The following is a 24,766-nucleotide window of genomic DNA, read 5'->3' as shown; positions in this document are numbered from 1 at the left end:
TTTCCGAGCATTCCTGCCCGTCTGCTCCTGCCGTTCGTTGCGTCTTGCGACCACGCGCGTGGATTCGCTCCGCGACTCGGCGCTGCCCCTCGAACCCGGCCGATCCTGGGCTCCCGCGAAGCCTTGGTTGGGTGGGTGCCGGCTGGGTGCTAGTGTTACTGGCCAGCGTTGCACTTTGGCTGCGGCACGAGCCCTATGCCCCTATATCTCATATTCAGTATGATATTGTGAAGGCTAACAATTTTAAGTTGTTTCTGGGTTAAAGTTCAATTTTCAGAAAAATGAAATCATCTGTTTAGGGATAAATTATTAGTAGTTGAACATACTGATCTTTTTCACTGTCAAGTTGGTTATTTTACCATTAGGTATGTGGACATCCCTGTGAGTCCTAACAGATTTTATGTTGCTGACTGAATTCCAATTGAGAAAAAACTCCTGAAAAATCTTGATGTCCAGAAAGGAGGGCTTATGTCTATTGAAGGCAAAACTATTTTGGTCAATACCAGTTTATCTAATGTGTCCATTTATCATATGTTAATATATTTATTACCTAAGACAGTTCATGATCATATGGACCTTGCTAGAAGAGTATTCTTTTGACAAGGTGAGGATCTAAGAAAAAAATATCATCTTATTTCTTAGGATAAGATTTGTAGACCCAAATTGAAGGGGGTCTTGGGATTAAAGATCTGTTATGTAAGTGGTGGTGGAAACTTAAAACCAGTGAGGGTATATGGCAATCCATTGTCAAGAGAAAATATCTTATTAATACATTAGTTTCCTTAGTGAAATATAAACTTGATTATTCCTCTTGTTAAGCTGATTTGTTAAAAGTAAAACACCTTTATCTCCAAGGGAGAATGTTCTTAGTTGGGAATGAAAAGAAAACCATCTTTTGGGAGGATTCTTGGATTAAAAAAACCTTTAGCTACCCTTTTCCCTATGTTATACAATATTTGCATTGATAAGAATATCTCACTTTTTGAGGCTTGTAAAAACCAGTGGAATTTCTCCTTTAGAAGGTGGTTGTCTGGGGACCTCTCGATCCAATGGAAGAATGTTTGGTTATGGTTGTCCCAAATCCTTATGAATGATACAGAAGATGAGGTTGTCTTGAGTTTGACATCTAAAGGCAGATATACTGTCAAGTCTATGTACAACTGGTTATTGAGAGATTTGCCCAACCTTTTCTTCAATCATATATAGAAATAAAAAGTTCTTGAAAAAATCAAGATTTTTATGTGGCTGCTTGAGCAGAATTCTATTCTCACAAAAGATAATATGCTCGAGAGGAATTGGAAGGGTGATGAGACTTGTTATTTATGTACTCTACATGAGAGATGCAGGCATCTTTTCTTTCTTTGTCCTGTTGCTAAAGCTATATGGAGTTTTATAGCTATTTGGATTGGTGCTAACATCATCCTAAGTTCTATCACTCAGTATTATGATTGGATTGAAAAGTATGGTAAAGCTGATAAAACTTTTTATTCCATAGGGTTGGATGCCATTTGTTAGGCCATCTGAAAAGCACACAATAAGGCTTACTTTGATCAAAAGTTGATTATGCATCTAGTGAAGTCATTGTTCACTCTTGCTCTTTACTGACTATGTGGGCAGATTATCTCAAAGATTTGAGTAAGGAGGAGTTAATTTGTGGTGCTCAAAGCTTGTTGCATATAATGTCTCATGATGCAACATCAATCCTCTCAAGCTACTCTTCGACTTTCTCCAGCTGATGAGGACACTGAAGAGAATCAGGATTCTGACAATAAGATGGTCAGCATTAATGGGTGTGGTTGTGTGCTAGTTGTTAGAAGCTACTTGATCTTTTGTGTTCTTGGTCATCAAGCTTTTGTTATTAGTTATTGTTTCTGTTTAGTAGGACTCCTCTGGTCTTTGGTTCAATCTAGGTCATTTCCCGTCTCTTGAATTTGTGCTTCCTTTTATGCCTTAACTGTTGGTGATGTAACACACGCTATGATTCCATTATTCTCGTAATGAAAATGGGTATCCCCACGTTTGAAGAAAAAAATATCTCATGTTTAAATTGGACAATGCCTGCGAGGCTGCGATAGTTGGGTCCTGTCTCTGGTACTAATACGTATGGTACAAGTGCTTGACAAGCCACTTTACAAAAAAAAAAAAAAAAGTGCTTGACAAACAGACCTACCGATTGCTTAGATGCAAAACACAATCGTTACGAACTATGCTTCCAAGTAGTTTGGTCACGTTAAGCTTCGGAGTAAATCCATTTTTTCTTCCACAACTTCCCGTCAAAAGTTTGGCCTTGTACGTTAGGTATGCCTTAAGAACTGTACGTTGGGTACATGCAATATGATACTCCTATTAGGCATTAGCCCACCAAATGCCTTGAGTTTGTGCAAAAGAGAATGCGATGGTTAGAAGGTGATTATGTTTTGCATGTTCAAGCGGGAAAACGATACAGGAGGACAAAAAACCAAAGCAAATGATTGTGAGTTCTGTCGTATGCTGTGTCCATGAGTGGCTCCAGAGTGTGATGAGGTGTTAGCTGCGGACCAGGATTCATAGGAAGTATGACGAAATATGAGGAAACAAGAGAAGGCATTATGTTTTGGCCAAGTGCTCACTGGCAGAAGTCCACTTGGAATTTGGAAAAGTCTGGAACGAGAAACTACCAAGTCTGATGAGTAACGATAAAATCAACAGCAGATTCACAAATATTTCCAAATTTATAAACTAAATTGTTGTCAACTAATCCTCCACAAGCATCTTCACAACAACTTGTTCACAGTCAAGAACGATAATCTGATTCGGACAACAGATTACAAAGCCAGGCAAAAGAAAAAAATAGTAAGCTATCAAAACACATGACAGCACCACTGTAGCACTACGAACAAAGGGCTACCACAGCTAACTCAAGCTTAAGTTGCAGCTCGGAATGAATCTTTAGTTCATAGTTTTGAGTGGATCCAATAATGTAGAAAACACAAAACTTGCATGTGTTCAAACTGAAGGATATGTTTGATAATTCAAATTCTAAAAAGACTCATCCATCCTCTCGCTCGACTCGATTAAGAGTTTGTTGGGTTAGATCGAGTTTTTTTGTTTTTAGTTGAAAAATTATTTTTAGTTTCTAACTATTGATTTTTTACTATTAATTTTTACAATAATTTTAAAGCTTTTTAACACTTTAAATTTAGAAAAGCTCATCTTAATTAGTTTCTCGGCTTTTAGTTTATTTTCTCATAAAATAGTTTTCAACTTTTTAAAATCAGCTCAGTAACCGGGCTATTTAGTTTGACTTTTAACTTCGGAGAAATAAAAACTAGAATTGAGAAGTTTGATTCAGCTTCTGAAAAGGAAAAAAAACCCAGCCTAAATCGGTGACTTTAATTCATCCAAAAGTCCAAAACCAACTCCCGTCTTCGGAAAAAGAAAAAAACGGTACTCGCCCAACCCGATCCGATCCCCAAATTCCCCACATTTCATGGCGGCGAGCCTGTGGCGGGCGGTGATGGGCACCGGCGCGTCGCCCGCGGACGCCGACTCCGCGGGCGGCGTGGAGTTCTGGCGCGCCCCGGAGCGCGGGGGGTGGCTGACCAAGCAGGGCGAGTACATCAAGACGTGGCGGCGGCGGTGGTTCGTGCTGAAGCAAGGGAAGCTCTTCTGGTTCAAGGACTCGGCCGTCACGCGCGCCTCCGTGCCCCGCGGCGTCGTCCCCGTCGCTTCCTGCCTCACTGTCAAGGGCGCCGAGGACGTGCTCAACCGCCCGTACGCCTTCGAGCTCTCCACCCCGCGCGAGACCATGTACTTCATCGCCGACTCCGAGAAGGAGAAGGAGGAGTGGATCAACTCCATCGGCCGCTCCATCGTCCAGCACTCCTGCTCCGTCACCGACGCCGAGGTCGTCGACTACGACAGCCGCCCATCCACCGCCGCCGGCGACAGGTGATCGATTCTTCGGTTGATTGGTGAGCTAGAGGACCGGTGACACCTGTAACTCTTCAGCATCTTTATGTTACTTCTTTAGGTTTTGCAGTTGTGTCTTCTTGTTTCATGGATATGATCTGTGCATTTGTATAATATTGATGTCATCGGGTAATAATAATTTGGGATCCTGATGTATAGCGTGCTCTCTGTTACAGTACCATGGATCGGTTCTCTCTTTGTAATTTGTAACTTTCTCCAATGCCGTTTGATTTGTTTGGTCAATTAATTTATATTTGGTTGTTTCAGTTTTTGTATGAAGCTCCACCATTGGACTTGTGAAGTTGCAGCTAATCCCGCAAGCAAATTTTTGTGACTGATTTTGACTTGCGGTTTTTGAATATCTTATTGGCTTTGATCCATGAAATTATTTGAATTGCTGAATTCGACTTGCTATGTTTGAATACCTTTGTCTTTGATCCACACTTGAATAGTGTCTCATTTAGTTTAAATCTTGGCTTGCTTGCGCTAGCAACTATGTTTCGTTAATCATGATGAACTTAAAACAATGCTTACACAGGAAAGACTTATATAACACCATGCCTTCTGCATCATCTATTTTATTGTTCTTTGGGAGCTCGAATCTTTCAATTGTCTATTGAAAGTCATGTTGATGAAAACAGATGTACTGCTTGAAGTAGTTTGTTATTTTTATTTTTTTACATATACTAGTATGGTTATAGCTAAATTATCCAACCATGGAAATAGCAACGAGCAGCGATCTTATAGGTATCACGCCATAGTTGCAGCTGATAAGTCAGTGGATTATCTGTGTCGCAACTGGAAATGTTAAGGGTGTGGGTATGTGCAAATGGCCAAGTTCCAGCATGACTATGTCAAGATGGATGCTATAATCCGGTGCCCAACAACCAACACTAATTGCACTTTGTTGTGTGTGGTTCACATTTTACTTATTGATCCGATATGTTTGCGGTGAATCCTGCCAAATGCTAGCTCTTGTTATTATTGTACTAAGTATTCTTATCTTTGTTTAGTTTTGTCCTGAAACGCACATGCTATATTCTTATGTTTGACTCAAGGATACTTCTTTGCATCTCAAGTAAGGTTATGTTTCGTCATCCTGTGATTGAACATTTTATAGAAGTTATTAAATATTAAGATAAACTCATGATCACATATCTGCAGCAGTTAGATTGGGACCTTGAAGATGATCAATTGATAATAGATAGTATTTAGGTAAAGAAATGTAGTCGAGTTGCAAAATAAATGATCTGCAGCCAGTTTGGGAATGCAAATACCAAGTTTAACAGCTAGATTGTTGTCTATGAATTTTGATGCCTGTACCAGGTAAACCTGATCAGATACCTTTATATTGTCCATGCATAATTGTAATTGTGCTTCTCATGAAAGTCCATACAACTTCTATTCATTTTCTAAAAGTTTTATTTTCCTTGTAGAAATTTATGCTCTTTTTTAATCAGGCTTCTTTCATACAATTTTAGATCCAGCGTTGCTTCATGCTTCTGCTGTCTACCATGTTACGAGTTAGCTGTCTCATGCCCTCCAATATTTTGGCATGGACATGTATCCAGCAATAGTTGCCGGTGGAATCTCTAGGTTCGAATATAATTTAGGAAAACATAATGTAAAAGAAAGACAACCGAAACGCCTGCACAAATGCACGGTTAGATATTATCTTTCAAAACTATCCATCCTCTCATGCAACATTCGTTCAATGTATTGGTCAATCACCTTGGTGTAAATCGAAAATGGTGCAATGATCTCTTTGGCATGACAGCTGGACCCTCGCTTGGATTTGTTCCACATTCGTTGGCCAAATCTTCACCTTTCACCGTGTACCCAACAAAGCATGATGCGCGGATACCAATGTTGAAATACAAGCCCCTCTCTCTCCTAATGTCTGGCACTGAGTACGATCTAACTATGATCCGGCTTGATAGGCGTGACTAATGTAACAGGTTAGATCCGGCTTGATAGGCGTGACTAATTTAACAGGTCATGTCGTATTGGCTCGCGTGCTATATCCTTTATTCATAACATAGTCCGTCATACAATGTGTCATGTTGGTCTAACTCGAACACGATTGTGACATAGTGACCTAGCTGGCACGATGAGTATGATGCCAGGGGGCCCACGAGCATCGGTGGCACGATAACTTTTGGCCTGAAAAATAAAAAATAGTTATAAAATTAAAAATATATATAGAAAATAGATAAAATGAGATAAAAATATAGAACATAAATAAATAACTATAAAATTAAAAATATAGAAAATAGAAAGTAACCGAGCCCAGACGTCTTGACCCGGGTCATGCCGCTCCTTCGGCCCAAACACGGCATGTGGCCTCATGCCTATAGTATTATGTCTCAGATCGATCTAGTAGACACAATCTATTTAGATAGCTTTAGTCTCCAAGACTCTAACCTCAATTATCCAGCACGGCTTGATATGAACTACTCCCTCCGTTTCGCAATATTTGTCCATGGCCTCGGGAGTATTTGTCTCAAATTGTTTGTCTATTGCGGTAACCAATGATGCTTTATAGTTTATTTTTCTTCTATGCTCTTGAATGCATGCATGTATTTACTCAACGTTGGTAAATTACTTGCTCTCATTCTTACATTAATTAGGGGTAGTATGGTCATCTCAGTGTATTTTTCACTCAATTTCAGTATTCCTTAGTTTATACGTACTGATGTATATGAACAAATATTACAAAACAGAGGAAGTAATCTATATTGCGGAGCACTTGTCTTTCAACGTGTGGCTATAATTGTCGAACCAAGGACCACGTTGGTGACATTATTTAGACTCCTCCTCGAGCATCCTCAATAGAATAACTCTATGACAATGGAGTTAGTTTGTCACTCAATGACACGAAGCAGGTGCACTCTGCCAAAAAAAAAAAAGTCTAGTTTTCTTGCGCGTTAAATGTCTATGTGTCACGGCAAGACCTTGACCCCTCCATAGGGTTAAAAATTCGTCGAAAACTGCTTGATATTCGTAAAAATTGGTTAATTTGATCCGCATCGAATACTAAATTCGATCGGTTTTTGAATTTGAATTAAAAAATTACGATAAATCTAAAAACGCTAGAGGAAATTCTAAGATCTTTTGTGAAAAATATTAAAAAATAATGTCATTTGCATTAAGTTTGAAAAACAAAATACTAAAATAAGCCGTATGAACATGATGATTTGACCCATCATATTAAGGAAAAACTTAACATGCAAATACATATTTTTCTTATGTAGGACGTCTCTTAAAGAGGATCTTTAAAATTTATTTCACTTTATTTAGAGTTTTGTTAAATTCTCCATGATGCTTACAAGTTCACAAGCATAAAGTGAATATGTTAAGAAACAACATTGTAATTAAAATTTTCATGTCTACCAGTATTTTTCTACATAAAGCATACTATAAGTAAACTAATAAAAGTGGTTTCATAAATTTTGGAGGTATGATGGTTAGTTATGAATTAATCTAGTCGCAACACATTTACACAATCCTGTATATTGCGATAACACTTTCTTGTAATTTTAAAAGACATAGGATCAGTAAGAAGACTAACATAATTTGTTTCATGATTTTTGGATTAGAAAAGAATTAATTATGCATTTAACTAAGTTTAGCAAATACATTTTCTCACTAAAAATATTCAACTTTTTTATGATTATAAATACTTTTATCATGTAGATCATGTTACAAGGAAACCAACAAAATTTGTTTCACTTGATTTGAAGCTCAGATGAATTAGTTGTTGATTTTACAATGTTGAGCTATTTTTTGGTCTTTTTGTTGAATTTCACTGAAATTCGAAAAATGTGCTCGGTAAATCGGGAAATTCGATTGGTTTTGGACTAATTTGTTTAAAATGTGTTCAATGCGGAAAATGCAATCGGTAAATCGGAGAATTCATTCAGTTTCAGTCAAATTCGAACGGTTTTTGCTTACTCGATTTGGTCAGTTTTTGCCTTCGATTTATAAATTTGACCAAGTGAATTTATTCAAATTCTCACCAAATTTTGACCAAATTTTCTAGTTTTCGTGTATTTTTGAAAGTCGATGGGTAGCAGCTTTCGTTGCCCAAACGAATTTGTTAACCCTGCCCCTCCATCCCGCATCATCTTAATTGGGCATACATTAGGTTTCTTAGATAAGGCAAAAGGGGTTTGCCCCCTTCCAATTTCTATTAATAGAAGCCAAGTGCTTACACCGAGTTCATTAATATATACTACTCCATCCATTTAAGAATATAAGACGTATTTTATTTTAAAAAATAGCAAAAGTAAAATTGGTCCGTTAATTTCTCTTATAATATGCTGTCAATTGTTATAAAATCAACATCGTGTTAAAGTACTTCAAAATACAGATATAAAGTTTATATAATAAACATACATATAATTTTACTAATTGTGGATCAAAATTTATGATATTTGACTTTGTGAAACAAAATACATCTTATATTGTTGAACGGAGGGAGTAAAACAAACAAGAAAAAAAACTACATAACTCCACGAAGGAACTGCATGCTGCCTCCCTCCCAGCCAAGGTTCGAAAAATTGTTTAAAATCTTTCGATATTTGCAAAAATCGGTTAATTCGGTCCAAACTGAATTCTAAATTCGACAATTTTTTGAATTTGAATTAAAAAAATCAATTTTTTTAAAAAAATACAAACATCTAAAAATACTAGACATAATTCTAAGACATTATGTAATTTTTTTCAAATATAATGTGATTTGCATAATATTTTATATGGAGGAAATTTGAAAAAAGAGAGAGGAGAAAATACTGAAATGGGTCATATGAATATGATGATTTGGCACATCACATTAAGTAAAAGCTTAACATGCAAACACATATTTTTTTTGTGTAGGTAATATCTTAAGAGGATCTTTAAAATTTGTTTCACTTCATTTAGAGTTTTATTAATTTCTCCATGATTTTTACAAAGTTTATAACCATAAAGTGAACTTGTTAAGAAATAGCACTTTAATTAACTTTTCATGTCTACCATTATTTTTCTTCCATAAATAATAGTACAAATAAACTAATAAAAGTGGTTTCACTAATTTTGAAGGTGTGATAAGTTAGTTATGAATTAATCTATTTGCACCACATTTACACAGTCATGCATGTTACAATAACTATTTCATGAGTTAATGTATTTTTAGAAGACATAGGATCATTTAAGAAGACTTAAAAAATAGTTTCATGATTTTTGAATTAGTAAAGAAATAACTATGCATTTAACTAAGCTTATCAAATATATTTTCTCACAAAAAATACAACTTTTTCATGAGTATAAATATTTTTAACATGTAGATATTGTTACAAGGAAATAAACAAAATTTGTTTCACTTGATTTGAAGTTAAAATGAATTAGTTATCGATTTTACAAAGTTGAACTATTTCTTTGGTTTTTCTTGAGCTTCACTGAAATTCGATAAAATGAGCGGGTTTTGATGGAATTCGAGCGGTTACCAAATGGTCAATTGGTTCGATTTTTTGCCTCTGATTTATAAATTTGATCAAGTGAATTTGTCCAAATTCTTACCAAATTTTATGGTTTTCGCGAATATCGAAAAATCGCTAGGGGCGGTATTCGGGTCCCAAACGAATTTTTGAATCTTGCTGCCGGCATGCTTTTTGATGTCCTTGCCACTAAACAGCATAAGGACATCAATATAGGTACTTAAGAAACCTACTAGCACACAAAGATGTGAGGATGCCGACTTCGGGCTCCATTGTGCCTCCTGTATCAGTCTCGGTATCAAGTAGGTAATACGCACAGAATTCTTCATAATGATATTAAATACACACTTTGAATAAAATAAAGTAAAATAATTATCTAAACGACGCAAAAGATGGTCTTGTGGACAAGGATCCACGTCAGACTAGCTAGGCAGAAGAGGCTACAGCAGAGCAGGGCAAAACAAGCGGAACAACACAAAACCATAGGAAACTTGGGTGCAGACGTGACCTTAGACTTTTTCTCTTTAACTTCATCTGGATTGAGTTTGATCTTTATCTTAACAATCTGAAAGCAGCAAGACTGAGTATGGAAGATACTCAACAAGTTATATACTACTCCAAGAGGTTGATAGATGCATAATAGATGAATCAAGGATAAAATTTTACAGTATAGTTTTAAACGAAAATCAAGTTTTATGCCGATATCCAGTTATATTCTCTACTGTTAACCTTTTGAAACAAGTCATTTGCTAGCCTCAAAAGCTTCACCCGTGACCAGATCAAGTAGCCTTGTTCCCTGCTCCATTAACTCTTTGTATTCTATCTTTCTATTTTCTACCTTTCAGACTGAAAGATCCATGCGCTTAGAGTAGAGTTAGTATGCTTTAATGATTAATATTAACATAGTCAATGAAACTAATTTGATTTGTAAGTACCTAAGGTTTAGTCTCATTGATACTATATGATGTTCTTGGGTATCAAACACCTCAAAGAGTTGTAATTCAAGATCAAAGAAGAGCTTCATAAAGATATACTAAGTGATCATGGCATTGAGAGAAACATTTATGTAGAAAAGTTTGTTTCTTTCTAGCCGTACTAAAAAGAGGGTTTAAGTTTAGTATCTTATAATGTTTCTAGGTTAGTAGTAATTCACACGAGGCTTAGCTAGTGCTAATAGACTATAGAAAGACCCAAGATATAAAGGAAGAAAAGATATCGAAGTCGGGACAAATTTGGATTGAATTGGATAAAGTCTCTGTCATATAAAACTCATCGGATGATCTGATGTGAACACTGGATGGTTCATCGGAAGTTACGATGTTCACTGAAAGGTTACGTTGGAACATGTTTTCAAATAGGGATGAAGTAAAGAAGTCAAGGTGCCAACACTCATATAATAATCCATTGGTCCTACTGAAAGATGAAAAATACACACATCCGATGTTCTGATGAGCACACCAGAGGATTCACCGAAAGGTTTATGCATGGTTTCTCGGCTTGGAGCTGGCCAGATATACTCACCGGATGTTCCAACGATAAAGATTGAAGACCATCGGATGGTCCAATGATGTGGCAGTGGACTCCAACAGCTAGTTTCTGTTGCATTCACTAGATGTTTCAGTGCTAAGGAAAATGTCCTCATCAAATCATCCATTGTTCATAGTTTTCTAGGTCCGAGTAGCAATGACTAGTTTTTGGAGTTAGGGCTATAAATAGTCTCCTTACTCGGTTATTTAAGGGTGCTAGAGCTTAGGAGCATACACATACACTTTAGAGGAGTTATTGCCATCAAAGTTGAGTATATTTAAGACTAAGATAATTAGTACAAGATTAAGAACTTGATTAGTGCTAGTTTAGGCTTAGTGTATATCTGTCTAGGTAATTATTCTAGGGTTGGATCAAGTGAGTGTTCCACACTTGTTACTCTTGTGCTTGTCATTGCATAGATGGCTTGGTGATGTTCTTATCTTGCGAGGCCCTCCGAGAAGGTTGTAGAGCAGGTGCAAGCATTGTGAGTGGGAGGAGTGACCCATACCAGAGTGGCAAAGCACTATCATAATGAAGACGACAATGATTATCTAGGAGAGGTTTAGTAGGAGACCCATTTGCGAGTGGGGAGCTCTAATAACTATCCACGGAGTTATCCGATCGGGAAGTTTGGCTCTTGCGAGTAGCTCCAACATGGACTAGGGGTGAATGGCAAACCACTGATACTATGGAAAAAGTCATCGTGTTGACTGTTTGCATTCTCTCTACCTTTTACATTTTCATTTATTTCTTCCACTTACTATTATGTATTTATATTTCCTAGAATTGATATGTGTAGTTGGTATGATTGGTTCCTAAAATGTAATCGGAAGAGTAGAAATACTAGATAAACTAAGAGCATATTTAAATATAAATTAAAATAGGTTTATTTTGTGGTTTGGAGCCTTAGTTTTAAGTTAATCTAATTCACCTCTCTTAGTTTTAAGTGATTCTAATATATCACTCTTAAAACATCACCAATCCTTACGTCATAGACCATATTTTCTATCTACAACATGTATTATAGATCACATCTGCGGGATCATTTGACAATTTATGTCTAAAACCAACATTATTCCTAGTTTTTAAAAGACTCCAAAAACTGCAACTATTCCCACCAAAACCAGTCTTTTGGTTTCACCTTTTAAATATCTGAATCCAGTCACTACATAACTAAGAAACAGAACTGGGTTGGTGTTGAAAACCGAAAGCTGCCTTAACCATATTCCAAACAAAACGGCCTAGGGGACTTTGGAAGAACAAATGATCAATTGATTCTTTGTCCCCGCAGAATTGACATTGGGCATACATTAGTGACAGCCCTTTCTACCTTTGAGTCTTCTAAATTTGCTTTAGTGAATATGCTGAAGGTTTAGTTGTATTTGTAATACAAGCCTAACATTTGGAGTAATTACCTAAGCCATTATAATTGGTTTCATCAATAGAACAGCTTAGATTTTTTCCGAGGGAATTTCTAAAATATCATCTTTTTGGATGGTGCCACAAATGCATGGATCTATAGCCTTAGGAGCCAAAAGATGCCATCGGTCCTATCATCATTTGCTAAAGTTCTGTACAAAAAATACTCATTGGCAATTGTTAGCTTACGTCAACTTTTTATTGACGAATCCAATCTTTCCACTCTAAATTTAAGGTACCGGAATTACCTTTTCATTTTTTGCTTCGCAAGCTTTCCTCGAGGAAAAATTTGGAAGTCACACTGTCATGAATTTGTTAGAAAAATATCTACAGCCCTCGTTTGTGGAATCAGAATTACAGGACAAAGTTATCTACTTTGGACCTCGAGCTAAAACAATAAAACCGGATCAGTAAAATGCAAGGCCATAGTTCAAATTATTCACAAAATTCACATATCTTGCTCATGTTTAGCAACACTGCAAGAGCAATCAGCAGCCAACATTTCCCCCCAAATCACTCCTCCCTCTCGTAACCCTATTTCAAAAAAGCGCCACAAAAGGCAACAAAAGCCCCAACCCCTCCGCAAGCCGCACGGCCGTGGAGCCAGCGGCAAAACCACACTAAAATCTCGCCCAAATCAACGTCGACCCAGCCATGGCGACCTCCTTCGGTTTCGGCGGCTCCGCGGCTGCGGGCTCCACCGCCTCCTCCCCCTTCTCCTTCTCCCAGCCGGCCGCGGCCTCCTCCCCCGCCCCCGCCCCCGCCTTCGGCTCCTCCCTCTTCTCCGCTTCTTCCACTCCCGCTTTCGGCTCCGCCCTATTCGGGGCCTCGTCCGCCTCCGCCTCCGCCTCCGCATCCACCGCCGCCGCCTCCCCTTTCGGCTTCGGATCCACCGGTTTCTCGTTCGGTCAGTCCACCGCAGCCGCCACCTCGGCCGCGTCCGCGCCATCCCTCTTCGGCGCAACGGTCGCATCCTCCGCCGGAACCACACCTAGCTTATTCGGCGCCGCCCCCTCTGCCGCGAGCACAGCTAGCCTCTTCGGCGCGTCCGCCACCGGCTCTGCGGCGACCACCCCGGGCCTATTCGGCGCCACCTCCGCCGCCGCGACCACCCCGGGCCTATTCGGCGCGACTTCCTCTGTGGCGACTACCCCGGGCCTATCGGGCGCGACTTTCTCCGCGGCGACTACCCCGAACCTATTCGGAGCAACCTCCGCCGCGGCGACGACACCTAGTCTGTTCGGCGCCACCGCCACCGCTGCGTCCACGCCAAGCCCCTTCTCTGGCGCCGCCACAGGATTCAGCTTTGGCTCATCGGCGTCCGGCTCCACCGCTACCACGACCGCTGCCTCGACACCATCATTCGGCTTCTCGTTCAGCTCGGGAGCCGCCGCGTCGACCACCCCCTCCACCCCTACTTCTGCACCGGCTCTAGGGTTTGGGGCCGCCACTGGCTCGTCGCTGTTTGGATCCACCACCTCCGCGCCACTCTTCAGCAGCAGCACCGCCTCATCTCTAGCAACTGTTGGGACCACCACGCCATCATTTGGCTTCTCATCCGTGCCAGCAACAACAATCTCTGCCCCGGCGTTTGGCTTTACGCCGTCATCAACGAGCACAACGACGGTGAACACGGCTCCTGCTTTGTTCTCGGCTGCTTCCTCGGCCCCTGCCTTCTCCTTATCTAAGAGCACATCGGCCACTCCTGCCACACCAGCGTCCGGGCCCTTCACTGGCTTCTCCTTGGCCACCTCGCAGGCTGCAGCTGCGCCCTCACTGTTCCCTAGTACCAGCGCAGCTGGTAGCTCGTCTGCTAGCACGCTTGGCTTCTCGTTTGGTTCTTCTTCAGCAGCTTCTATACCAACATTTGCTTCTGTTTCTGCGACTGGTGCATCCACTTCACCATCAGCTACTGCAGCCCCTGCAACATCGGGGTCATTGTTCTCAGCTGCTTCTACTGGTGGATTCAGTTTTACAGCAGCACCATCATCGTCATCAGCAGCGGCAGCTACAGCCACTACCACCACTGTCACAAGTGTGTCTACATCTGCAGGCATGACGACCACGGCAACTGGAACTACAGGGTTTCCTAGTTTTAGTCTGCAAGCAACTACACCAGCTTCTACATCAACTCCCACAACTCAGTCAGCACTGTCATTTGGTGAGCTGCCATGGTTCTTCATTATCTGTAAACATGGTCTTAAAATGTTAGTCTGGTTTGAACCGATTATCATGCCTCTATTTGGTTTGAAACAATTAAGTTTCGTTCAACCGGTTTGTAGCTCATAACATCTCAAATGACTTACACCGTCTTTCAGGACCCAATATATATCATTGTACTTTTGCAATTTTTTTGTTTTTTTTGGTAACACAGGGCAGTTGCACTATACTGACTGTTATGTTTGTATTGCAATGTGTTTCTTAAACTATAGGTGTTTCTACTAGAGCTGCTAGCACATCAGCCACTAGCACCAGCACAAGTCAGGCAACTTCCTCAGCTGTTCAAGCTAGCAGCACAGGGTTGTACAAGTTCCCTTTATCTATTTCTACCGTTACTTCTAATGGGATCTGGGCTGACATTTTCCATGTTCTTTCTGTTGTGTTTGTGCAGTCCTTCTACTACAGCTATCACTCCAGCAGCGTCCCAAGCACCTAAGCTACCATCAGAAATTGTTGGTAAAAGTGTCGAGGAGGTACTGCACTTATCTGTCTAAACTACAGTTGGTTAGTTTTCACTGTGGCAGATGCTTTTTGATATCGGCAATGCATTGGAGGCTAGATCGAAATTTATGCTGTCTGAACATCTAATTTCTCGAATTAAGTAGCTCGATACTATTTCACTTTGTAGATATACTAATATAATCACTTATGTTGTAGATTATTAGGGACTGGAACAATGAGCTTCAAGACCGTACTGCGAAATTCAGGAAACATGCCACTGCAATAACTGAATGGGACAGGAGAATTCTGCAAAACAGGAATGTTCTTATAAGGCTTGAGGTATGTGTTGTCACTGTTTTTTTTTTTTGAACGTCATGTCTTTTTTTATTTTACTATTGGACTCAAACTATCTTGATATTTTTATGCTTGTACTTTTTCTAGTTTGTTGTTGAGGGTGTTTTGTAAGATAATATTTTAGACAAATGATAGTGTATGTTTTGTTACAAGTAGATGAGAGCAGGACAGAAGAAAGTAGTTGAATTTAATGGTCTTTTCACTATGAAATGGTTTAGCAAATATTTGTAACGCAAAGACCTGAAGCCCTACTTTACCCAGTTCTGAATTGTATGTGTATTGTTGTAAGATAGACATGAGCAGATGAGTTTTAGATGATCCTCTGGTAGAGATTAGCCACTAGACAAAGTTTTGTTGTTGTGACTTAGTCTTGGAATAGCAATGCAGAATTGATTTCAGAAATCGGCATAGTAAATTCCTTTTTTATTATTATTTATTCTTTTCCTTTTTAAAATCATCTTTCCTTATTTCAAATTGATTTGTTCTTTCTTGAAAACATCAAATTTATTAGCATGTCCTACTAAGGTGTTGTGTGCAAATTGATTTGTTCTTTCTTGAAAACATCAAATTTTTCAAATTTGTTCTTTCTTGAAAACATCACATTTTTAAAATCATCTTTCCTTATTTCAAATTGATTTGTTCTTTCAAATTAAATTTGTCTTTCTTGAAGACATTCTAGGAAATTTATTTCAAATTTCCTAGAATGTCCTACTAAGGTGTTGTGTGCACTTTAAACCTGGGAATTGTGTACAAATTTGAGGGGATATATACCGTTTACTGCAAATTCCCTGCTTTCAAAACTGGAGATAGTGCACTTTAAACCCAGGAATTGTGTACAAAATTGAGAGGATATATACTGTTTACTGCAAATTCCCTGCTTTCAAAACTGGAGATAGCTATAAGTGTTCTTCGTCTCAACATTCCTATATACTCCCTTTGGAGCAAAGAGAGGTGTTCAATTAATTAATTATGGTAAACATTTTGTAATGTTGCATTAGTTACTACCTTTGTCTTTATGTATTTGAGCTTGGAAGAGCTGAATTAACAAGTAGAAAAGTCAACAGGTATTCACACTTATTGGTACTAGTTATTATGATAAAGAAACAGAAGGAAAAACTGACAGTTTCTCAAGGAACTCAGATTGTCTATCAGTGCAATGATATGATTCAGATTAGTAATTAGCTGGTAGTTTTTCCCTTTTCGCCTATGTTCATGCTAGATTTTATCGTGGTCATGTTTTAAACTGACTATTTACCTCTTCTTTTGCAGGCTGAGGTGGCTAACGTTGTTGACACACAAACAAGCTTGGAGCGGCAACTTGAGTTGATAGAAACTCATCAGCGAGAGGTGTGTTGCTGTATTTTTTTACTTTGCTCAGATTGATTATAACTTCATTCTTTGTTCTTTTTTTGTTGCTTATTCATGCAATTTGATCTTCTGGTAGCATCGACGTATTTGAAATCAATTCAATGTTCATATGCTAAAATGCCAAAGATGGATGCCTCTTTCAATTATGCCCACCCTATTGACCTGCACATATATAGTTTTTAGTTACTTATCATAAATTCAATTTTGTCGATTGAAGATTTGAAATTGATCTCTTTTCTTTGATGAGAAGTTCAGCTTTACATAGTGACTACTGACTGTTATGCTAGTCAAGAATCAACATTGCGAACAGATGAGCTTCAAATTACTGAGTCCCTTGGCATATGTACTAATTTAACATTAATATATAATGGTTGTTCTAGTGCTCTTTTTTCTCACTTAAATGACAAGGTAGGCTACCTAATGGTTAATCAAACAATGTTTAAAAGTTAAAAGTTTTTTGTATCTAAAATAAAGAAGACCCCCTATGGAAAAATACTGGCAAATTGAAAGGCCTACACCAATACAATACATGTCTAGTCCGTGTCGAAAATGGGGTGACTGTTTGAGACCTGCCTATTGGAACTAATGGTGCAACCTTGAATGGGTTAATACAGTCCTTGAACTCAAATATGGCAATTTGACTATAAGATCCATCAGCATTCTTGTACTTCACACTGATTTTGCTTTAGATTAGAACTTGCTATGGTTTAAGATTCATAGAAGTAGATTTGAGATACATTAAAGGTCAGCGATACCAATGGCAGTGCTTATCGCTTGCCCTTGCAATTGTACATTTTTAGTTTAACCTTGAAATTTCTTTTATCACGAGATTAGTTCCTATAAATGCGAAAAAAGAGAAATGACACAATTCAGCTGCTTCCTTGATCTGCTGCCTGGCCTTGACCAATTGAACAGCATCTGGCAATATCTTCTCTGCAGTCTTTACTAACTACTACCAGTTGGCTATATGGATTTGCTTGCTTAGGCAAACACTAGGAACCTGCAGAGACTAATCATTCAGCTTCTAACTTGCATAGAACTGAATTTATAATTGCAGGTAGACAAGGCTCTGCAGGGCATGGAGGAGGAAGCTGAACGCATATTCCAGGATGAACGGGTGTTACTTCGTGAAGATGAAGCTGCTTCAGCACGAGATGCAATGTTAGTTCAATGAATTTTGTCTGACTGTTTCAGTCTGGGTAAAGCTCATTTTGGAAAAAGAAAAAACAGTAATATAATCTGCTCAAAATGACCTCTGAATTTGTTCTGGCCTGTTAAAAGTGGCTGACACTGTTGATTCATGTTTGTGATGGAAAAGTTTAAGATTACTGTCATTCCTGCATAGTTTGTTTTGTATCTCTAACCAAATTTGTTTTGCAATGCCAAGGTATGAACAAGCAGAAGTTGTGGAGCATGAATTGCAACATATTACAGAACAAGTAAAATCCATCATTCAGACAATGAATTCTACTCAGGTAACTAGTCATGATGTACTAGTGGAACTTGCTAATTGTTAGCAGTCTGCAGCAATCTCTTACTTCCTTTGTCCAATGCAGGGTGGTGAGCTTGAGACTGCTGATAGTATGACACCATTTGATGTTGCTGTCCGGATACTGGATAATCAACTTCGTTCTCTGATGTGGATTGATGAGAAGGTCAGGATATATAACTGCTGATAACTATTTTATGGTTTATTTTAAGTCTTTTTATGTCTTTCAGTTTGACATGTTACATTCCGGGCCTAAATATTTTGTGTAGCATGTTTCCTGATGAGTCTTAGAAGGTGGCACCTTGCTTTGTGCCCAGCAATCTTGTTTGTCTCAATAAACTATCCGATTTATCCCTGTGGCATCCATACAATCCTACAATTTGCGAGGATATAAATGGTAGCAATGATTTTGGCACAACGCAGAATGGCATTGTCATATTCTGTGCTATGATCTGCCTTTAAGCTTAGAAACTTAAGAAGCCTATGCCTGTACTTTTATTTATTGTTCAGTTGTGTCTTACCTTTTTTTTCACTAATTTCCTACTTTTTGTAGCCTTTAAACAAAACCTCACTCATCATGTTTGATGTATTCACGCACACGTCTCGTACTAGTGATTATTTAGTGGAATTAGTTATCTGATCTGCTGGCCCAGAGTCGTTATTTATACCCTTTTTTTTTCCGTTTTGCCTAGGTTAACGAGTTCTCTGGCAGAATACAGAGGTTGCCTAACAATAGCGCTTCAGTTGAACGAGACTCCGGAATTCCGAGATTTTGGTTAAGCTGATTAAGCTTGATGTTCTGTCAACGCTAGTGGACATGCGGTGCTGGATTGTTACGCTGCGCCACAGCGAAGTTTCTCACCATTTTCTTCCCGTTCAAGTACTTTAGTGACATGTACTCATGTAGCTTTAACGTGATGCAGTCTGGAAGTCTGGATTATTCAATGTCCCTTAGATTGCTGGTTATATGAACTCTGCTTCACAACAAATGCATGTGTTGGCAATCTAAAGAAAATTGCTTTCGAGAGTAACTACGGTTCTGCTCCTTGCAATGGGCGTTAAAAATTTGTTAAACAAAAGACGATGTTGAGAAGGGCATAAAAGGAGATGTGGGTGGACGGATGGATGGATTGGGATGAAAGGCACTCTTTAGCTTCTTTTAAGTAATAGAGATTTCACTAATTGTCATCAATATCAACTAAACCTAGTTAGATTACATCCCAAAATCTCTCTTTCAGATCATATAATACCATTGAACAAAGCATTTTTAAACAACTGCGAACATCAGAACATACCAAGCTCCCATCCATTGAATCTGTAGCCTTTGTTCGCAGTATAACATGTTAGTAATGTTGGATTGGTGTAATCCCACAGCCCTCCCATCCGTTCAACCAAACCGTTCAGCGCATTCAGCTCGAACACGATACTCACACTGCAATTGTGCAACATCATGTGATTCTCACATCCTAGATAATTCACAGTAAAAGAGAACTAAAGCTTGAAAGGTTTAACTGAACTCACCCATGTTTCTGGAACAACGTATTGAGCTTATCCCACCCAACACAAGTAGGCAGCCCTGCATGAATCCATGCATCTCCAATGCGTTCTTGGCATTACGTCAACCAGTTAGTGGCTGTTGCAGCCATAATTCCACATTAAAAGATTAATGATGTTTTTAAACACTGAACATGGAAAATGAAGCAGAAACGAGAAGAAATAAACAAAAAAGATGGCACATTTGGCATAATAACTAAAGGAGGCCTACACACCCAAAACTGTGTTCTTTGAACCACACCATTGGACAATGTCTGAACTGTATTGTTTTTCGCCAGGATGGCAGCAGCTGCGATATGCTCAGACAGACAGTAGTGAAGCAGGGAATTCCATAGAACAACTTACAGGCGCCACATGTAGCTGCTCTGCCACTCGAGCTCCGCTTCGCTGCGTCGAACAGCTGCTCGGCCGGTGCGATGCACTTATGCATGACATCTGCAGCCAGAACTGGAGGAGGCACCAAGAAAATGGAAACAAATGAGTTTCGTAGCTAACTATCAAAGCAAGTTTTTGGAAAATGATATAGCAAAAGGAAGAGAAAAACAAAACATCCATATTGTTCTCAGAGAGAACAAGTCAGAACAGATGACAATAGGTTACACGGCGCTCTCCCAGTATAAGCAGGACAAAGCAACTCTGCACTTAGATCAAGCATATGGCATGGTCGATACCGACCTACCTCAACAACATTACCCCAGATAGAGGTCAATCCATCCTAAATCACCAAGAAAAAGGACAAAAATCATCAACGAGCAGTATATGAGTATATATAGTTACCGATAGACGCAAGCAAGCAGCCAAAAACAACTATATATGGTTTCATAGAGCTATTTGATCGTCACACCCATACCAAAGCAGTAAGCAAGCTCCTTTGTCCATATCTTATTGAGGCCGTGGTCGTCGAAGAGGCTGACGGCCTCTTCCACGAAGTATCGCATCAGGTTGTTATCAGAGGATGAACTCTACAAGCAGAGATTCGGAGGGACCCCTTTTAGATTCGGTCGGAGGATGATTCTGAATCTACCTTCCCTTTGAGATTCGGTCGGAGGATGATTCTGAATCTACCTTGTATGTAAAATAAATATGAGTAAATGAGATGCAGGTGGAATGGATGATCGGATGCATGAGAAAATAAATACTCAGAGGATTTTAGACAGGTTCAGGCCGTACGGAGTGTAATATCCTACTCCTGTGTGTATGCTATAAATGCTCAGGGAATATCTCTCTGAGGATCTCTTGTGTTATAAGGATGTTTGTCTAAATCTAGAGCTTCGTGAGCTTGTCTCGGTCTCGAAGAAGCCGCTATCTTTTATGTCTCGATCTTCTCAGTTCGGTCTATCAATCCAGCCTCTTCCGATCCGAGCCCCCCTTCTCCGGGGAGCCCGCCCCTCTTTTATACCCTGTTGGGACGGGTAGCGTGCCCAGAAAGGATGTGGCGACTTCCAAGGCGCAATAAATGAAAAGCAATCATCATGGGCTGCAGCCTGATGTTACGGGGAGGATTAAAAACGCGCCCCCATCCGATCTTGTCGTCATCATCCTGCTTTTCGGCGGATGCTGCGGGGAGGGCCCACCGGGCAGCCACTGAGCACCCCGCGTGCCCGCCCGGTCAGAGCGAGCATGACACAGCAGGGCGGCAGGCGATATGCCTCGAGTCCTGCGACGTTATCCCGAGGCGCGCCGGATGACGCGCGATGGGACCCGCGCATTAAATATCCTCACGCCTCCCTGCCAGACCATGGCAGGGACTGACAGCAGGCGTGGGGGGAGTGGTTGGAAGTGACAGGCCACACGTCCTCTTAAATGCAGCATCGGGTCTCTCACTAATTGACACCTCACCACTGAGCCCCTGTGGGGACTACTAGTGAATGTCTCAGGCTCTCGGGGAACTGTTAGTGCTCGGGGACTACTGTTCATAGCCCCGAGCACTCTCTCCCGGATATGCCCTTTTTTGGTCCACAGAGAACTCGGGTGCTCGGGGACCACTATTCATGGCCCCGAGCGCCCTCTCCCGGAACTTGACTGCTCGGGTCCTCGGGGAACTCGGGTGCTCGGGGACCACTGTTCATGACCCCGAGCACCCTCTCCCGGAACTGTGACTTCTCCTGTCATCGGGGAACTCGGGTGCTCGAGGACCACTGTTCATGGCCCCGAGCACCCTCTCCCGGAACTTGACCTTCTTGGGTCATCAGGGAACTCGGGTACTCAGAGACCACTGTTCATGGCCCCGAGCGCCCTCTCCCGGAACTTGGTCTTCTCGGACCTCGGGGAGATAATCCCCGAGGGAGGGTGCCACGTGACACTCTGTTGTCTTGGCTAGAGATGGCAATGGGGGCCCAAAACCCGAAACCCGGTGGGTAATTACTCCATTAGGGGCCGGGTATGGACCACTTCTCATACCCGCGGGTCTATTAATGGGAAAAATCGTCACCCATCGGGTGGAGCGGGTATAGATCCGTTCTCCTACTACCTGTACTCGTGTACCTAATCGAATTAGTTGGACCTAGGTGGGCTTCCGCCGCCCCTCCCAGTGGCTTTCGTCGCCGTTGCCTCCTCCATCACCCCTCCCTTCCGCCACCGCCGTCTCACCCTCTGTCGCCCCTCCCGATCGTTGAGAGTGAGTTTCTGGGTGTGGGTAACCCGTTGGGTACCCGTTACCCACACGGGTATAGGTATGGGTAAATATCGTACCTGTGTGCCGGTATAGGTATTGTAGTGGGCGTAATTTTTTTACATGGGTATGGGTACGGGGTGGTACAACCCGACGAGTCTAGACCCACTGCCATCTCTAGTCCTGGCCTCGAGATTTAGAGACCTCTGATTCACATGTCACCGATAGTTGTATTACACCATGCGCCCATGAGGCGTCTAACCATGAAACCTGAAATCGAAGAAAAGCAACATTATTAGCCATATAACTTACAGATTGTATAAACATATGCTGTTTTCATAGCAACAATCATCCAAACAAATAATCTGGCTGCGAGCAAACATCAAAATGCTTCTAAAAAAGCAAAAAAAAAAACATCACGAGCAAGGTCCATGAAGCACCATAGAAACACATGCACAATCCAGTTTCCTCTCCATAATCTCGTATCAACTTGGCACATAAATCATGAGCTCCTCCAAATTTGCAAGGCAGCCAAATAGTAACTAACCGGATTAATAAAATGATAGAGCAGCATCAATATACTTGTCCATGAAGATTCAGTGCAGCCTAGTCTTCTCGGCCAACACTGGGGTTAAGCTCGTTCAGAAGGTCCAACCCCATGAGCCTGGACTGCCCCTCTCTGTCGCACGCTGTGACAGCGGATAGCTGCTGCCCTCCGTGCCCTTCGACAAAGCATTCGCCGCCACGGCCACATCGAACTGCGCCCGGATGTGTCTCTGCAATTCCTTCCGATCGCGACCAAACCCAACCCACCACAATCTGATTGAGTAATCCAACCCACGCTCCGCAAATTCACAGCTTTGAACGCGCTGCTTACCTTAACAAAGGTGAGGCTCCATGACTGGATTTAGCGCTCAGCTCCGCTAGCTTCCCATGGAGCGCAGCGTCCTTGCCCATCTCTTGATCCGGCCGATGCAGAGACCCATATCAAAACGAAGCAGAAGAGATCGAAACAGATCACTGTGGTAAGATCAGGCCGAGTGGGAAGACCAGGAGGAGGCGTGGGTGGATTGAGATGGTGTCTGCTGCTAGTTTCGGCAGGCAGGGATGAGGCGCCTGGCCGTCGAGAGCGCGTCGCCTGCGCCGCGGCAGCGGCCTTCCTGGCGTCCACGCTCCCCTCCCAGCGGGCAGCGCGGGCAGCGGCGACGTAGCGGAGGTCACCCACGAGGTGTTACGCGGTCGTCGTCCACGGGTGCGCGAGCGCATCTGGTTTTCGTTCTAGACCCAAGGAGATCGAGAGCGATGCGGGCGAATTGGAGGAAGGAGGGGTCAAAGGCGCTGGCGGCGCGGAAGGGAGTAGGGTGCCACTGGAATCGTTAGTGGCGCGGAAGGGGAATAACGCCGCCGGCCTTGTCGGGCGATAGGTTTGGAGTTCGTTTCAGGGATTGGATCGGATTCAGGAGGAGCGAGGAGATCGGGAGGGTGAGGAGCGAGATTATCTCTGCGAGGGAGCGGGACGATGCGCCGGTGAACCAACAACGGCTGATCTAACGGCTTGGCGGGCCGGCGATGGATCCAGAGACGCCACTGAGCGGGGCGACGAGCCGGCGTAGTGGCGGCGTATCTCGCGAGAATCCCGTCCAGAGCGTGGGTAGAATAAAACTGACGGTATATGAATTAGGAATTTTTTAAGTAAGAGAGATGAAGGCAACACCATCGTAGGCTGTGGAGAAAATTTTGGGGGGAGAGAGATGTCCCCGCCTGATTTTCCATTAATCACTTAATGGGGGCCCAAAACCGGTCCCGGTTTTAGATGGTTACAAGCCTGATTAGCTTATAGAATCACGTCGCCGCACGGGAGGCGGTATCTCCAGAGGTGGCCATCATCGTAAGAATTCATCAGCAGCCGTGTGAGCGACTGTGATGAATTCCTGTAGGCATCTAGAAAACTTCTTATGTTCGGTTTAAATCTGTATCATCTATATGACCAGTCGATCCAGGTACTCAAGCCATTACATAACAGGCCCAATACATATTTCTGTCCTGAAGCTATTATCAAATGGGCTGACTAGGCTTATATTACTTCGAATGGGCCCATCGAGTTCCAATTTCTTTGGCAACGCGCTATGACACTTGCCCAAAAGCACACGCATACCAGCTTTTCTTTTTCGTTTTTTCCTCTTTCTTTTTTGGAAAGATGCTATATTGCTATCTCAGCTCACTTCCCCCCGCTCCTGTGAAAAGTTCGGCTCGATGACACAGCTCGCTCTGCTGTTCCATGCTAAGCTTACCTACCTTGTTATGCTTTCTTAGCGTGGTTTTGATCTGTTCTATAGAATCTAGATTTTTAGAGGA

At 41.4% G+C, this 24,766-nt stretch overlaps 2 protein-coding genes and 1 long non-coding RNA gene across 4 annotated transcripts; 2 read left to right on the top strand and 1 right to left on the bottom strand.

Moving 5' to 3' along the window:
- Positions 1-3,390: 3,390 nt before the first annotated feature.
- LOC133909194 (pleckstrin homology domain-containing protein 1-like) lies at positions 3,391-4,222 on the top strand. The gene has a single exon (XM_062351513.1). It carries the CDS (start codon positions 3,470-3,472, stop codon positions 3,932-3,934), a length of 465 nt encoding a protein of 154 aa, XP_062207497.1. The 5' UTR covers positions 3,391-3,469; the 3' UTR covers positions 3,935-4,222.
- An 8,701-nt stretch (positions 4,223-12,923) lies between these two features.
- Positions 12,924-19,235, top strand: LOC133909192 (nuclear pore complex protein NUP62-like). Of its 2 annotated transcripts, XM_062351511.1 has the most exons (9): positions 12,924-14,535; positions 14,807-14,894; positions 14,986-15,067; positions 15,252-15,374; positions 16,659-16,736; positions 17,815-17,918; positions 18,145-18,232; positions 18,314-18,412; positions 18,939-19,235. In XM_062351511.1, the coding sequence occupies exons 1-9, from the start codon at positions 13,029-13,031 to the stop codon at positions 19,029-19,031; spliced, it is 2,262 nt and encodes a 753-aa protein (XP_062207495.1). In that variant the 5' UTR covers positions 12,924-13,028; the 3' UTR covers positions 19,032-19,235. The 2 variants fall into 2 exon arrangements, with proteins under 2 accessions (XP_062207495.1, XP_062207496.1); XM_062351512.1 differs by lacking the exons at positions 17,815-17,918; positions 18,145-18,232; positions 18,314-18,412; positions 18,939-19,235 and adding an exon at positions 17,592-17,661.
- Positions 18,408-24,095, bottom strand: LOC133909193 (uncharacterized). Its single transcript, XR_009908329.1, has 5 exons — positions 22,994-24,095; positions 20,016-20,247; positions 19,768-19,879; positions 19,542-19,678; positions 18,408-18,619 (listed from the first exon to the last, which is right to left on the bottom strand). It is a non-coding gene; the product is annotated as an uncharacterized LOC133909193 (long non-coding RNA).
- Between the last annotated feature and the right edge of the window lie 671 nt (positions 24,096-24,766).

Source organism: Phragmites australis, chromosome 2 (genome assembly GCF_958298935.1).
Source record: "Phragmites australis chromosome 2, lpPhrAust1.1, whole genome shotgun sequence".
In the NCBI taxonomy this organism is placed as follows: Eukaryota; Viridiplantae; Streptophyta; class Magnoliopsida; order Poales; family Poaceae; genus Phragmites; species Phragmites australis.
Note: the sequence above shows the minus strand (reverse complement) of the source record. Positions and strands in the feature narration are given on the sequence as shown.